General features: G+C 38.8%; 1 protein-coding gene across 2 annotated transcripts in view; it reads right to left on the bottom strand.

Annotated features, from left to right (window-relative positions):
* Positions 1 to 17,958, bottom strand: part of golga4 (golgin A4) — a 128,498-nt gene that overhangs the window by 58,474 nt on the left and 52,066 nt on the right. For both annotated transcript variants that reach the window (XM_048595648.1, XM_048595649.1), the window contains exons 11-13: positions 8,426 to 8,604; positions 4,418 to 4,546; positions 2,566 to 2,721 (exon numbers count right to left, since the gene is read on the bottom strand). In XM_048595648.1, coding sequence (XP_048451605.1) covers positions 2,566 to 2,721; positions 4,418 to 4,546; positions 8,426 to 8,604 — 464 coding nt within the window. The remainder of the gene's footprint in view (positions 1 to 2,565; positions 2,722 to 4,417; positions 4,547 to 8,425; positions 8,605 to 17,958) is intronic.

Below are 17,958 nucleotides of genomic sequence, written 5' to 3'. Positions count from 1 at the left end.
TCTTCAGATCTGGGCCGGCAAGCCATCATAGTTGTTGCCGGTATGCAGACTTGAGACAGCAAAGGAGTCCCACAAAGCCTGACTTGAGTAGGAAAACTCGTAGGCCAGTACCCAGTACAGTAAGCATCCTGGAAAGTTCCCCTACATGTGGGTTGGAACAATTAAATTGCTTAGTGACACCCAAATCAGAGCCAATTAAAACTGGTGTTTGGTTAAATGGTCACACAGTTCCCATGTGGTTGTAGAATCTGTCTTTAACAAGACTCACTCAGGACTCCAACTACTAAGCTTGCGCAAGACCTCAGACAGACTGAGAACATACGCGAGGGAACCATTGCAAATTAAGGTTGAGACTTTGGTTCCGGTCTTCTATCAGAAGCAATTGGTGCTACTACCACCGATAGTAGTAAAAGTCTCAGGCCCAAGCCTATTGGAGCAGAATTGGTTGAGAAAGGTCCTCCTTGATTGGCTCAACATTTTTCAATTGGTAAACGGCTGCCTCAGTGAAGTCCTAGTGAAATACCAATGAGTATTTCAGGAAGGGCTTGAGACTATCAAAGGGGCCAATACCACTTTACATGTTGACCAGGATGCAATTCAGAGATTTTGCAAGGCTCGCCTGGTGCCATTTGCCTTGCAGAAAAAGTAGAGACGGAAATCAGGAAGTTGGAGAGCGAAGGAATCATCAAACCAGTGCAGTGTGCAGAATGGGCAGTACCGGTTGTACCGATTGTGAAGCCTGACAGCTCGGTTCACCTTTGTGGTGATTTTAAGCAAACAGTAAAACACTTTTCTCGTAGCTGGATGAATACCCAATCGTTTGTAGAGAGGACCTGTACGCAAAGTTGATTGGGTGGGGGTTGCTGTCCTATATGAAGCTGGACATGAGCCATGCCTACCTGAAATTTTTGGTATTTATACTTAATCCATACTTAAAGTTTGTAGGTTTTCCTTGATCTATGATATTTTGTCAGGCCTCTTCTGATTCTGCAAGTAGTACTTATGCCGTCACAGCACCATAGGTTTGTTACATACTTGCCTCAAAATTTTAGCCTTGGGGGCACATCTTGGTCTGAATATTTGTTCTATGTTCAACTTGAATAATTCTGGCAACAGTACATAGTCTCATCAAACTCTCTCTACACTTGAAAGATTTCTGACTGTCCATCTGCTAGTCTAATGCTTGTTGTTTGATTCCAGTGTAGATATACAAATATTTTTAGTGTCACATTTCAGTTACATATTTATTAGCTTTTGGCCATAAACATGATCCAATGCTTTTTTTGTAGTTGATTTCTTCCAGATACTTATCAGATCTTCTCTAGGTCTGAAGGTCTAAAAGAGAAGGATGAATATGTGGAGGATGATGGACAATATGTTGATGGACAATTAATGAGAAGCTTTTGTTTTTGAGGCTTCCTAACTCATAGATGGACATTTTGCAGTAATTTCAAGGACAGGTTACAAGTCCAGAATCAGATTGGCTAATCTTCTTGCTGCAAGGGAGAAATTAATAAATAAAGGAACAAGTTTGCAATGTACAGTCACTGTTCTATGCATGTGAGGTCAACAAGTTGGAAGAGTTTTACTACTGCCACACGTGGCTGTGGCTTGACTGATTTCAAAACAAATAATCATGAACTACAGAAGAAAATCTAGGATAGATCTATTTTCCCAGTTTATGATTGCTGAATTTGGTAACTCAATTAACGTTCTTCATTAACTTTTATTTGTTCAATGTCCTCCTGCACATTTGCTTACTTGACATGTCCTGCACTAATCTGCATAATAAAATTAAATCCTTTGCATCTTCAAATAATCCTTTCCAAATTGTTAATTATATTGCTTTCTTGGGGGTGGGGGGAGTTGGGAAGAATGATGAAGATGGTGATACATATAGCTGCCAAAGAATTCAATTACGTTGGAGGGGAACTTGAAGGATTTGTCAACTTCAGTTCCACTTATTCCCTATATTTCGGTCCAAGCTTCAAGGATCTTATATAAGTGACAATCTAGAAAACTGCCTTTCCAAGTCTGCTACAACCAGACTTCTTGCACAATACATGTTCTATCTCATGATCTGATTATACAAATTGGTAATGATGAGGTAAAGTCAGTCTATCCTCAGGTTGGTACTCTCATCATCTGCCCAGCATGAGACTAGCAGCTCGTCCTTCAGGACTTGGCTAGCAGTAATGGCCCTGAGGCACTCTTGGTAATGGACACTGAAGTCTCTTACCGTGCATAACCTCTGTGTAGTTGCTACCTCAGTGCTTTTCAAAGTTGTGTTCAGCACAGTACTGATTGCATCAGCTGAAGGAGAACAGGAAGGTGTCAGTCAATAGGAGAGTTCCTCTCACTAGTGTACTCCGTATGTATATATTTCTGCACTGTACTGACTTACCACTTTACAAATTTGCTTGAGATACGAGAAAGTGTTTCTTCAAAGCTTCCTAATGCAATAAACTATGAACATGTCACTTTATAATGTGACTGGACTGACAAATTGAGTGACGTTCAATTATTTTTCTAAGAATTACACTTAAACCCTGATGCTTGGCTTACCGTTTTGAAGGTTTCCAATTCTGCTTGCAATTCCTGGATTTGCTTAGTTGCCTGCGTCTGAACTGCCTGCCTTTGTAATTCCTGTTCTTCTAACGCCAACACAGTTTGCTGTTCTTTCTCCTGCTGCTGTGCTTGGTATTCAGCATGACACTTGTCCTGCCAAAAACAGATTACACCATATGAACAGGTATTTCCAATTCAGCACATAACTCTTCCCCATGAAAAACAGTGCTTGAAAGTTGTGGTTCTACACACATCTTTGATTTTTTAAAGTTAGGTACTTAATTCAAATAATTAGTATTAAGCCAAATGAACATGCCAACACATCAGTCATCATAGTTATCTTAAGTTGAGCAAATGATATGCTGCTTTCTATCTATAACCTGATCCCTGAGAATAATTAGTAGGGGGCTTGAAAATTATTGTTGCTTTGTTGAAATAAAGTTAGATAGCTGGTCCAATCTTTTCATAATTGCTTCTAGTCACATAGCAATGTTCTAGAAAGGGAGGGAAAAGAGCTTTAGGTGATCAAGAATCAGAATGCTCTTATTTCCTATTGAACACATACTGCTGACTGATACCAGATAGCCCTGCTGGGCCAATGATCATCCCCAGTAGAAGCACTCCCACTGCATTGACAAGTTGATTCTAGTTTGGCTAAAGTTGCCTCAATTAGCCTGAATAAATGAACCTGTACAGTCAAATCACATACCACCATTTTAAACAAAAATCATTTGAATATTTGCTTTCAAACATTCTATGCAATACTTTGCATCTTGTGATCATGGACGGTTTGTAATTCTGATTCAAAGCTCAAGGCTAGGGCCTTGTAAGTTCTTCCATCTGTTTTGGTTTTGGATGGGCAGACAGACAGTCTCAGTGCTTGCAATGTGATGTGCATTTCTTAAATACAAGACTGCATCATCAAAATCAACAAGAAACTTGCAGTCAAAAATGTCCTACCAATGCAAGAAATACATTCTAAGGGAGGGAACTGTAACCCTTAGGAGCTAAAAAAGTTTTACCTTGCTGTTATTATTTATGTACTACGTCTTGTTGAAACATGGTAAATAAGGTTGGTAAGCTGCTCAGCAACATTGTGGTGATAATGGAGAGCTGGCTTGTAAATGGCAAGATTGGGTAATAAATATTCCTGAACACAAGGTACTCAAGAAAGATCTGAAAGGCAAGTAATATTGATTGAGAATATTATAGTCTTGGAAAGAGGCAATGCCTGTAAGGTCAAGCAAAAATCTATTTGGTCAGAGATAACCAATAATGGAGTTTCTTGCATATTACTGGGTGTGTTCTACAGGCCATTAATTAACAAGGGAGATATAAAATAAATTTGCCAGGAAATTAGAGGTGTGAAAAAACTTCAGAGTATTGACAATGTAACTTTCAAATTATTCTCATACAGACTGAGATGGTAAAGGCCACGACGGCAAGAGATTCTGAGGTATCTTCTGAGGTGTTATTAGTTCAACAAGGAAGGAGACACTATTGGATGTGGTTGTTGACATTGAGTAGGGTCAAGACTGAGGGAGGAAATCAGTGCAGGCAGCTCTTTGAGAAAACTGGTATGATACCTGGAAAAAGAGTTTTGAATAAGATGAGAAAGTGCTGCAAGAACATACAACACTCAAAGCAGGATAAAGTAACAACAAAATAACAGGAGAGATCAAGGTCATATTTGATTCTAAAGGTCATTGTCATGATGTTCTGGGTACAATGGGGATACTACTGAGACATAGTCTTTGTGGCTTTGTGTCTCAGCATGTATTAAACATGAAATGGGAAATGATCAATCTATTTTTCTTGCAATAAAAAGCTGAGGTTACATGATACATACCAGAGCCTTTTTTAACTGTTCCTGAAACTCCTGCTGAGAAACTTGCAACTGCTGCTCAAACTCCTTTTCTTTGCAGGTCAGTTCTTCCATATGATATTTCTCCAATTCTCCAATACGATCTTCAGAGGACTTGTAAAGGAAGAAACAAATTTACAACATTAGCTTTCCTCAAAAAGCATGGAAATCTAAAGGACATTTGCTACCAAGTAACATGATTGTTTTTTTTACAAAAACAAAGTGCAATCAAGAAAATCTTTGCAAATAGTTCTTTTTGCCCTGACCATATTATAATATAATTACATATAATCCATAATCTTACAACAATTTCTACAAATTTTTATTGTATATTAACAAGGTATGATTCTGTTGAATTGTAATTCCCTCTCAAACTCTCCTATGCACCTTGTCCTTCTCAGGGCACAATCCCACACAAGTGCAGTAAATGCATCACTTGCCCTATTACCTCCTCTCTCCTCACTATTGAAAACTCCAAACATTCTTGCCAGGTGCAACAGTAATTATGTGCATTTCTTTCAATCTCATATGTTACACACTGCTCAAAATGTGGTCTGTGGCCACAGAAATTCTGGCCATTCACTTCTCCTTCATGGTTGCTTTCTAGTCATATTTTCTCCTTTCAGTTACAGCTTAGTCAGCTGTGGACTGGCTCTAGCTGTACTCTCCAAATGAACCATCACATTCACTAATATTCAGAAGTGAATAGTGATGGGAGAGCGAGATGAACTCATGATTCTTGCAGGATTCTGGTTCTGTCTTTCTTCTTTGCCTACCAGTCACCTCTGTCTTCTCATCCTGTATGGTTTCAATATTACCATTGCTGAGACTAGCTTTTAAATTTGGAAAACTAAATTCTAACAGCTTCTGTGCTGGAATTTAAACTTGCGGTCTCAGAGTATTAGCCTGGGCTTCTGGATTACTTGTCCAGTAACATTACCACTGTGCTCCTATCCCCTTGCTCTAATGTGACTGATGACACCCTCCGAATTCTTCCTCAAATCATATTCAAGATTTTACGTAAAAGTTTTTTTTTTGCCTATGTTACAATTTCCAAACATCATGCCCTTTGTTGAGCTTTTCTCTCACTTTGCTTCTCTCTCTCTTTATCCCTGGCAACAACAAACAGCGCAAGACCCTGACTATGTAAAGTGTATTCCTTCCCATAAATAGGCCATTTGGCCCTACGTTCAATTAGATCATGGCTGATCTGGTCATAGTCTCAACTCCACTTTCCTGTTTGTATCTGTGACTCTCTTTTCTTTTACAGATTTAAATGTATTCAAAGCAGAGTTAATTAAATAGCAGCCCCTACAATCTTCTGAAGAAGAGAATTCCACATTGTAATGACTCTTTGACAGCAAAGGGGAGACCTCTTATTTTTAAACTGTCTCTTAGTTTTTGCCTCCCCATCAAGCGGAAATATCCTCCTTGTGTATATATACTAGACAGTTCTCTCAAGATCACATATGATGGATATGGCATCTGGCCAGGTCAGCTCCACTTCCATAACTTTGCTTTCTTTATCTCTTCTAAACAATGACATGCGTCCCATCTGAGCTCACTGCGCATCATTCTGCCCCACATCACATTACTTTGCATCACCCAATAACACTAATTATAACATTTAGAAGGAAACATTCATGTTTCACTACTCTCACTTCCAGCTTCCCTTCTAAGAAACACAACAGTTTATCAATATTTCCCAGTGTCTCAAAAGCTCCTTCCTGCCTAAGACAGTGTTTTGTGTGCACTTCCTCCAATTTAGGACGGACTAAATTAGTTGCCACTGCAGCTTGATGACCATTTGTGAATTTGGCGATCATCTGGCTGAGCATCGAGGCGATCATCAAGATCTGCACGTGATCTCCACAAGATTCACCACTGAATAATCCCACTCACTTTAGTTCACTGACCATCATTTGCTGCACTAATCACATGTTTTAGGAGAACTTGCTCATTTTTCTCCCTTACAACCTGCCATTGTCTGGTCTGAATACTGAATTCAGCAACTGGAAAATGTACTTTCATTGTCATTTTCTTGTGTTAGGATGTGCTGATAACATACAGTGTTTTGATAAACATCTGAGTGAAAAGTAAACTAAATTTGTACCTCAAGTATAAATACTACATTAGAATTCAATGTTGGTACAGGCTAGACCTGAAACTGGCACTGGTCTGATATTTTGGTGCTAACATATCTGCTGTATGTTTGGAGACAAATGTTTCAAACATGCACATTTAGATTGCTTGCATTTTCAGTTTCTTACTTGCTTTTCTTGAGTTTCAATGTCTCTTTTTCTCCTTTTTCATCATCTTTTCTGATGCCTATTTGTTCCTTCCATTCATTGCCTCACTAAAAAAGCCTTTACATGTGATATTTTCATTGTCATTGTCTATAATTTTCATTGTCTATAAGGTAAACAAAAAGATTGCCAACCAGTTCTCTTTGAAAGGGGTGTTTATTCCAGTTATTCATTCCTATCTTTTTGTTCTCACCTTCTACCTGACCAGCCCACCTTGACTTGTTCAATTTTACTCCATTCTAAAAAACAATGCATTCACAATCTCACTGAAGAGAAAAAACGAAAATACAGCATCTCAGATCATTGCAAATCTCAAAATGATTAATGTTAAAATATATCATTGCATGATAATGAAATCAAGATGTTTTAAAGAAAAACAGTCATTTTCATTTATATTAGATTAGTTTTCATATTACTATATTGCAGTGACTTAACACATCCTAAGGTTAAATGAAAAGCACATTTGAAGTTCAGTGTTGAACATTTGCCGAACATGTCTCAGCTACACTGTAATCAGCTTGCTGAAATGCATTACTGTAGCTTTACAATCATAAAACATTCTGCATGTCCGCTTGTCAAGTTATATCCAAGCAAACCAGGTTTATTGCAGATTTGCAGTCAAACCTGAAACAATGCAATATAAATTCTACAGCACTGCAGAATTCAATTCACAAGTTAATAAAATCTTATACAATTAACTAGAGAAATGCAAAACCGCTATTAAACCACAAAGTAATGCCACATAGCCTACATAGTGTATATATTAAAAACATACATCTTCACTTGCACTACTCCAATTTTTTTACTCATCAACGTTGACAGTCAACTCAGAAAATTCAATTTTAAAATAAAGAGTATTAAATGGATTTAACTTCTTGCTTTGATGCGAGAGAATACTTTACCGCAATTGGCTCCTTACCTGCTTGCTGCTGCATCAGTGATGCCATATGTCAAGTTCAAATTTCTTTTGGAAAAACCACACCACAGAAATCACTACATGTACATGAGCAGATTTCTTCAAGGTCAGCAATGAATGCAGTTGCTTCACCGCTAAAATGTGGGCCATTATTTTTCATGGAATCAGGCCATTCAGCCCATTGAGTCTAATCTGACCCTCTGAGGAGCATCCTGACCAGGCCCAACCTTTATTCCTGTAGTCCTGCACTCCCCATGGCCAATCCACCTAACCTGCACATCTTTAGACATGGGAGGAAACCGGGGCACCCAGAGGAAAGTCACCCATGGGGACACAGGGAGAATGTGCAAACTCCACACAGAAAGTCGCCTGAGGGTGGAAATGAACCCAGGTCCCTTATGCTGTGAAGCAGTAGAGCTAATCACTGAGCCGTGTGCCGCCCGGTAATTCAACTGAGAGGAGTCAGAAATATTCAACTTGAACTTAACATCTTGAGAGACGTTTTAAAAATTTTTTTAAGAGGCCTGAGTACAATTCTACTGGGTGCCCTCTTCCAGGCAAAAGTCTTTCCTTTATCTCTGACAGGTGTAAATTTCAAAATTCATACTTTTTTAAAAAAGCAGACATGCAAAAATCATGATTTGATTTCCAACGTGCATCAAGGACTAGAGACCACATCAGTTATCAGCTCTACAAACTAGAGAAGTAAATGCAGCATCAAAAAGAATTTCCACAGCAACTTTACATTTTATCAGCCATTAGTTTTCTTACCTTCATTACAGTAGCAATTTCCAGCTTAACCCGTGAAAGCTCCTGTTGCAAGTTCTTTTGTTGTTCTTCATTTGCTTCCTCCATAGCTTTTAACCGTTTTTCCATCTCCTGCTTCAGCTTTTTACGCTTATCTTCGGATTTCTGAGCTGCGACCAGTGCTTTCTCGAGCTCCTCAAATGCTGGAGAAACGAGAAGTTAACGTTAGGTTCAAAACTATCAAGGTGTGTACCTCATAGTTGTGTCAACCAGACCAATATTCAAACAGGTACAAAAGTTGAACAAATCGAGAGTTAAGGCTAATACATAAACTTTTAACAGCCCCAAGCTGCACTGCTCTTCAAAGACAATATATTTGCCTTTCAGCATCAGAATGAAGCAACAAGCTTTACAATTAAATCTTGATACTCAAATATACAGTATCAGATTGCATCCACCACTGAGCTGATAAGCAGCAAATCCACACATGTGTATCAAATGGTATGGCTTAGAAGTGGACCAATGTAAGTACAGGAGTGAAATATTTCAAGAAGATATGAAAACAAAGTTATTAAAGTTTTGAAATCACATCTATTAAAATCTCCATTAGAAATTATGCTTCCCAGCATTGATATATTATCATGCCATTTCAAATTTGGTAAACTTTTTCTCAAAAAGATAGACGAAGATTTTCCCTTACTTCAGACGATTGGTGAAGTCGAGTTCTGAACTCAAGAAACCAATCTAATTTATGACTCCACAAGCCAACCAGAACCACCAAATCTTTTGGGGTTAAAGAGAAGAAATACACAACAGCTATACAAACAATTGAATCTGCTCTTTTTTTTAAAACCAGAAAACCAAAACATATTCTTGTATGCAACTGTCATGATAAGAATATACAAAGTATCTAATTAATAAAAATCTCAACTTGTGTAGTTTTGTTTTGAAAAGGCTTGGTCTACATAAATGGGAAGTTTTTTTGCTGTAATCTACCTTTACTCATAACATTCTCATTCTTTTTAATACTATAAATAATGCTCATTAAACTATTTAAAAAAAGATTTACAGTATTTTGTTCATTAAATAACTTCCAAAAATCAAAGGTTGTATCAGTTTAGTCTTTATTTGTATATACTTCCCCAGAAATGGCAATTAGATAACTACAAAAGATACACTGATAATTTATGTTCATCGAAGAAACATTCTCCAAAATGGTGGAAGAACTTACAGTTCTTCAAATAATGGGAAGGGTCTAACCCAAATGTTCAGAATAGGCAAGCTTTGCTGAATTTAACACTTCATCTGAAGGGCAATATTTCTGACGAAGCAATATAGCACTCCAGTGAAGGAATAGGGTTGTACAACCAAAACCAGCATGGTTTGTGGCTTTGATGGGGACTGTTAGTACTACCCTAATATTGATCCTTCTTGCATACAGTCATCAGTATCCTCAGCAAGAGAAGCAGATGCAGTGCAGAAAATAATGTGGTAAATTTTTTTAATAACATTTATTAAATACGTTTTGGGGGTAGAAGGGTCAGGTAACGTTCTTCAAAGAAAAATTGTTCCATCTCTTTGAACACAAGACCATGAAATACAGATACTGACATTCATATCTCAATTCAACATATGATGAAGAATTTGAATATTTGATCATTCCAATAAAGTTCTGGATGATCTTCCAATCCCATAAATTTCAGCTCATTCAAATACAGCACTCTACTAAAACTCCTGCAGCTAAAACTCATTTAATCATGTTCATGTTCTTTGAAACTTAACATAACTGAAAATTTTAAATGCTCATCTTTGTGAATTCCATCATTGATTTGTCTCCTCCATCACTGGACAATTCCAACCAAAAAAAGGTTCATTGCAGCGTCTCAACTTGCCTACATTGATTCTTCCTTCATTCAGTGGCATCTGACCTTTCAGTCATGAGAGTTCAAGGCCGAGCACAAACCTAAAGAACTGCGGATTCTGGAAATGTGAAAGAAAAACAAAGTGCTGGAACAAACTCAGCAGGTCTGACAGCACCTGTGGAGAGAAATCAGAGTTAACGATCCAGGATCTGAAAACGTTAACACTGATTTCTCACCACAGATGCTGCCAGACTTTCCGAGTTTTTCCAGGAATTTCTATTTTTGGTCCTCCAAAATTCATCTACTCTCCAGCTCTTGAAACCCCTCCGTAAAATCCACCATTCTGACAAAGCATCTGGTCATTGCTCCCAAATTTATTTCATTGGTTCAATGTCCATTTTATGCTACTATGTCTGAGAAAACGCGCTACAATTTCCTCAAATCTACAAAACGTTTGAACAACTTCACAACTTTGTTTTAAAAAAAGCACAAAAAACAATTTGTTAATGATTGATTCCAAGGCAATAGTAAAAGTAACAGACCCAACTATCATTCATCACCTGGTTCTGTACACTTTTATTGGCTGCTTTATAAAACTAAAAATATAAATATATCTTATGGTACTGTATACTTGGGATTGTTGATTAGAAAATAATTCACTTAAACTAAAGCAACTCCTGTGAAAAGTGATAAATCTCGTAAACCTTTGTAAAATCTCAATGAATTTAAAATGCTTGTTTACAAGGACATTTGTACACATTTGGGGACAATTAATGTAAAGATTCTGAAAAATAACAAGAGTAGCAAAAGGACCACGTGCTGCAGCAAAAGCCATTTTAGAACTCAGCGGATTATAGCCAAGGTCTTTTCTTTAGGGTAGGGGAGATCAAAACTAGAGGACATAGGTTTAAGGTTAAAGGGGAAAGATATAAAAGGGACCTAAGAGGTAGTTTTTTCATGCAGAGGGTACTACATATATGGAACGAGCCGCCAGTGGAAATGGTGGAGACAGGTACAATTGCAATATTTAGAAGGCATCTGGATGGGTACATGAATAGGAGGGGGTTTCAGGGCAATATGGGCCAAATCATGGCAAATGTTGATTAGACTAGCATAATTTGGAGTATCTGGTTGGCAAGGACAGGTTGGACCAAACGGTCTGTTGCCATGCTGTACAACTCTATGACATAGAAGGAAGCCATTCAGCCCATTTTGTCTGCATCAGTCACCAAGATCTGACTACAGTCACAGCATCTTCTGCCTCTAGTCCTATGGAGGCTATGACAAAGCAAACAAATATCTAAATACTATTTACACGTTATGAGTGTTTCTGACTCAACCACCCTTTCACACAGTGAGTTCCAGACTCTCTCTATCTCTGAAAAAATTACCCCAACTCTCCTCTTAGATTTAGGCAAGGGTATAAAGCAATACCGCTTGGTTATTGATACTTCTACTAATGGAAAAAGTGTTTTCCTATCCACCCTACGTCCATCAACCATATACACCTTGCAATCTTCACTGCTCCAGCAAAAAACAACCCTGACTTATCTAATCTTTCATCATGGCTCAGATCCTGCAACCCAAGCAGGATCCCTGTAATTCATTGCAGCTTCTCCAGTGCAATAATACATTTTCAATAATATGGTGACCACAACTGCACACAGCTTTTCAGCTGTGGCTTAACTAGTATGTTGTCCAGTTTCAGCGTAACCTCCCTGTTTGTGCATTCTATGCCTTGACCAACAAAAGCAAGTATCCCACATGCCTTCTTAACCACCCAATCTACCTGCCCTGCTACCTTCAGGAATCCATGGTTATGCACACGAAGGTCCCTCTGATCTCCAGTGCTCTCCAAGGTCCGGAACATTTAAAATTCTTATCTTAAATAAAGCTGTTTACTTTGCTCTATATTATTTTCACAATTGATCTGAACAGCATGAATCCTAATGATACCCAGTCTTCTGTTCCACCTTAGAGCAATTAATAAGTATATGGTTATTTTTGTGCAGAAATTGTAAATAGCAGTACTTTTTGTGCACGCCTACACAATTTAACTTCAACCTCCCCATTAATGACAAAAACGTATCTGTAATTATTTCCTTAGACAATACAAAATAATAAGAGCCGCATCTACACAAATGTATAAAGAGAGTTGAGAATCAAATTACAGCTGCTCTATAAAGAATAAATCACAAAAAATGTGCAAGGATGAACACTAACAGGAGTTAAAATGAAACTACTTCCATGGAGTTAGAACGTGAAAATGTCAGGTGTTAGTTACAATTTTAGTTAAGTCTGCTTTCAAACGAATGGTAATATTTATTGCTCTTGGGAAATATTCCATATAAATTTTTTGCGTAATCTGCTTGTCGAAAAACACAATTGGTCCTTGTACCTGTTAAGTCCATTTTGCTCATCTTAGATTATCTACAATGGTGAACAACAGCATAGCATGCATAAGCACTGCATTATTATGTCAGTTTCACAGCAAGTATCAGCATTTTTCTTTGCAGTTAACAATGGCATATTGGTGAAAGAAGCAAGCAACAATGACAAACATCACAAAACCACACGTAAGCCCATTTAAAGTTAAATCTATGGATCTCAGGCAATTCAACTGCTTTATGTTAAAGATTAGTCTTGTCAGGGGTCAGACTAATGCTAATTGGTTTTTACTTGACAAGTTTAATACTTGTATGTTACACACAGAGATTGGATTCAGAGGTCCTATGTTTGCTAAATTTGTTAGATTGACCAGGTAGAATATTACTCCAGTGAAGCACATCAATTCATAAATTGCATGCTCAACTAACAGACTTGACAACACACGTGATTCATTTGATTCATACAAGCATCTGTCAGGAGTCATTTTTTAAAGCCAAAATATAAAGCACTTTACTAAGCGTAAGAAAAACCCAAATTATTGAGATCACCCATAGCTCGGCCAGTTAAGACATACAGATTGAGCCAATTCAAGGCTGACCCCTAATCTGCATTGAAATCCATTATCTATAGTTCACATGCACTATTAGATTTTTCACAGTGAAAAGATGTAAGTGTTGCATTATCCAGTCGTTTCCAGTAAGGGTTACTGGAACATGAGAGATGAACTGATTCAAGTCTTCCATTCCAATTCATCATGTAGGACCCAACTATTCTGGTGCTAAGATTTTCTTAATGATCTGACTGCAGAAAGTACGCTCAAATATTCAGACGTGCACAATTATTCACCTGTATACCTTGTGAAAATACAAAAATGTCCTTCATACTTGTAAATTTTTTCTTTAAAAGATCAGCATTAATTTTACTACCTGGAATAACTTAGTAATGAAATGGGTGCTGAAAATAGCCACAATTGGAAGAAGTATCATGTGACAAATATTGATTTTTGTCTTGAATTATCAAAGGACCATGAGCATTCAAGATTTGAATCCATTGCCTGAGAAACATAGGGCTTACTTATTGAGCAAGTGCACGCACTATGGAGTGTAAGAAAGAAGAGCCCTTACCCCAGTCCTGTTCATACAAGGCTTGGGAAAGGCACCATGATTCACTTATTTGCATGCAAGGATGTACAGAAATAAAACGCTGTGTAAGATTTCTGCATAATGAACCTCAAAAAACACAAACAGTAAAAACCTAATATTGCTTTATTTTTAAAATAAGCTACCTGATATTTGTTCCACCAAACAATACTTAATGCAATGCTATACTCTGCCACCTTTACAAAAATTATCAACTTCTAAGAATACAGCTTACAAAAATTTCTAACTTTGCCCAGATACCAAAGCAAAACAAACAACGCTGCAATGTAAAATGTGATTAATGATCTGATTGCCATTTCGTTGAACCTGATGCCAACTACCCAAGGTCAGAATAGTATTATCAAATATGGGTCACAAAATTATTAATTTCATAATAAGATAAAAGTATTAAAGTTTTCCTAATAATAAAGGCCGAAAATAGTTTCACAGATGCTAGCACCAAGTGGTCTTACTTGCAGTAAGACTGAGCGTTAACAGGTTATTTATTCACTGAGGTATAGGAAGTTCTGACAAGTCTGATCCTGGTCTCACTGAATACCTACGCACAAATGCATGTTTTTCGAAAGCTTCACTGCATCGCAATCAGTAGTGGGAATCCTGCATTCCCCTCCAAAATCTGGGCATAATGTCGTCAATTTTAGTGGTACTATAAATTTACAGCAAAAAAATTGTAATTTTCATTAGTTACTGTTTCATTAAGTTGCAAACAAGGAAATTAAACAGAATGAACATGTTCAGGATGTAAAACCACAAAATCAAAAATGAAGATCTAATATTAAATACAGTTCATCAATACTGCCAAATATTTACTGCCTGGTTTTTTCAATCAATGACACTGAACATTTAATCACAATTATAACTGCACACAAAGATTTTATTGGCTTTCTTAAAAAGTTCTTTAATGGAATGAGTGTGTCGCTGGCAAAGGCCAGCATCTGTTTCTAGTCTCTAACTGCCCCAGACGAGGTGGAAATGATAAAACTTCTTGAATCACCAGTACATCTGGTGTAAGTACAACATACTACAGCTAGGCAGTTACAACTTTTTGACTGAACAGTAGACACAGTTCCAAGTAAGGATGGTGTGATTTGAAGCGGAAATTGCAGCTGGCAGTATCCAATTTGTTTGCTGTCGTCATCTTTCTATGTGTTAGAAGTCACTGGTTTAGAAGGTGCTGTTCAAGGGAGACTCAGCGATTTCCTGAGATAACAAGGTGCAGAGCTGGATGAACACAGCAGGCCAAGCAGCATCAGAGGAGCAGGAAGGCTGACGTTTCGGGCCTAGACCCTTCTTCAGAAATGGTGGAGGGGAAGGGGGTTCTGAAATAAATAGGGAGATAGGGGTAGGCGGATAGAAGATGGATAGAGGAGAAGATAGGTGGAGAGGAGACAGACAGGTCAAAGAGGAGGGGATGGAGCCTGTAAAGGTGAGTGTAGGTGGGGAGTTAGGGAGGGGATAGGTCAGTCCAGGGAGGATGGACAGGTCAAGAGCGCGGGATGAGGCTAGTAGATAGGAGATGGGCGTGGGGCTTGAGGTGGGAGGAGGGGATAGGTGGGAGGAAGGACAGGTTAGGGAAGCGGGGACGAGCTGGGCTGGTTTTGGGATGCGGTAGGGGGAGGGGTGATTTTGAAGTTTCTAGTTCCACACTAGGTGATATGTCAGGTTTCATTGATTTTATAACCTCTCTGTGCTGGTGTTGTGAAATGAATTAGCTTGCTTGCCTATTTGAGAGTGTAATTAACTCAGGACTTCCACTAAGTGACAGCACAGTGGTGTATAATTAGGAACTAGTTGCTTTGAGAGTTAACAAAATTGGCTCCAGTGGAGTTTCATGGCATCAGGTCAAACAAGCAAATATTTTTCTGAATACCATTATCACAACCCCCCACCCTGCTGATGAATCTGTACTCTTCTACCATTACCATCATGCCATACAATCGACCATGGTTCAAAGAAGAGTGCAGGAGTGTGTGGCAGAAGCAGAACAACATATAACTAAAAATGAAGTTTTAACCAAGTGAAATAAAAACACAGGACTACTTGAATGCCAAACAGCAGAAGGAACATGTAACACCCAGGACTATGTGGCTCCACAATCAGTGAATCAGATCTAATCTCTGCAGTCCTGCTACATCAACTCATGGGTGGTGGACAAGTAAACAAATATCAGGAATCATTGTCTTGACAAATATCCCCACAATCTATCATTGGGAAGCCCAGCACATCAGTGAAAAAGACAAAACTGAAATATTGCATTCATCTTCAGTCAGAAGTGCTTGGTGAAATATTTGTCTCGGCCTGCTCCAGACATCCCCAACATCACAGATTCCAGCCTTCAAACAACTTGATTCACTCCACATTATCAAGAAAAGGTTGAAGGCAATGAATAATGCAAGTGTTACGGGCTCTGACAACAGTCCAGGAACAGTACGCAAGGCCTGTGCATCACAGCAAGCAATGAATGCAGCCACAATAATAGCATCTCCCTAACAACGTGAAAACTTGCTAGCGTATATACTGTACATAAAAAGCAGGGCAAATCCAACCTGGCCAATTACCAATCTGTTCACTCTCTATTATCAGCACAGTGATAGAGTGGGTGGCCGACAGTACAATCATGTGGCAATTACAAAAGAATAACCTACTCCCTGACACTCAGTTTGGGTTACATTAGGGAGGCTCCGTGCATGACCTTATTACTGCAACATCTAAAATGTTAATAAAGGAGCTGAAGTCCAGAGAGAAGATCAGAGTGACTACCCTTGACAGAAAGGCAACATTCAACCAATGTGACATCAGGGAGCTCAAGCAAATATGAAGTTAATAAAAAACAATGGAAGCTCTGCTGCTTGAAGTAATAGTGAGCAGAGAGGAAGATGTTGGTGGCTGTTGGTTATTCATTTTTAAGACAGGTTTTTTCTCAACAACCTACTCAGAGACGTTATTACACACCTCTTCAGCAGGGTGTATTTGAACCTGAGTCCCCTGGTCGAGAGGTAGGGTCACTATCACTGCAGCACAAGAACATTTTTCATCTTCTATGTTATGTCCAATATCTTCACCTGATCCTTCAATGACTTTCCCTCATCATGAACACAGAAGTGGGGATGTGCACTGATGACTGTGCCAGGTTTAGCACTATTCATGACTCCTCAGATTCTAAGTGCAGCAACACCTAGACAAGATTCAGGCTTGAGCTGATCAGTGGCAAATAATAATTGCACCACAGAAGGGACAGGTAATGAATATCTCAAACAACGAACAATCTAATCAGTGCCTCTAACCTTAACTAGCATTACCACCATTTAATTCCCAATGATCAGCATTCTGGGGATTATCATTCACCAGAAACTGAACTGGACCAGTCATATCAATAACATTGCTACAAGAGCAGGGCACAGAGTAGGAATTCTACAACAAGTTACCCACCGTTTGTCTCACCCAACACCCCCCAACCCCAGTGCCTATCCACCATGTAAAACGCATATCAGGAGTGTGATATAATACTTTTCACCTGCTCGGATGGATGCAGCTTCAATAATGTTCAAATAGCTTTACACCATCCATGGCAAAGTAACCTGTTTGACTGGCACCTAATCTGCTACTGCTGTGCAGTGGCAGCAACATGTGCTGTAAGATTCTCTGCAGTTATTCACTAAAGCTCCTGCAACAGGACCTTCCAAAAAGCCAGGCTTCAATACCTAAGAAGATAAGGGCAGCAGATGCATAGGAACACTACAACCTGCAAGTGGCCCTTCAAGTCACACCACTCCCCTGACTCAGTTGTATCAACATCCCTTTGGTGTTGTTGGTTCAGAATCCTGGAAATGCCTTCCTAACGGCACTGTGGGTGTCCATACACTCATGGACTGCACCAGCAGAGGGTGGCAATTCATCACCAACTTGTCAGGGGCAGTTAGGGATCGACAATAAATGCTGAATGCTGAAAAGCCTAGCTAGTGACTACATCCCACAGACAAATAGAAACAAACATTCAAGGCTAGGGATAGTAGGAACTGCAGATGCTGGAGAATCCGAGACAACAAGGTGCAGAGCCGTATGAACACAGCAGGCCAAGCAGCATCGTAGGAGCAGAAAGGCTGACGTTTCAGGCCTAGTCCCTTCATCAGAAAAATTCTGATGAAGG

This window comes from Rhincodon typus, chromosome 4 (genome assembly GCF_021869965.1).
Source record: "Rhincodon typus isolate 14 chromosome 4, sRhiTyp1.1, whole genome shotgun sequence".
NCBI lineage: Eukaryota > Metazoa > Chordata > Chondrichthyes > Orectolobiformes > Rhincodontidae > Rhincodon > Rhincodon typus.
This window is presented reverse-complemented; position numbering and strand designations above follow the sequence as displayed.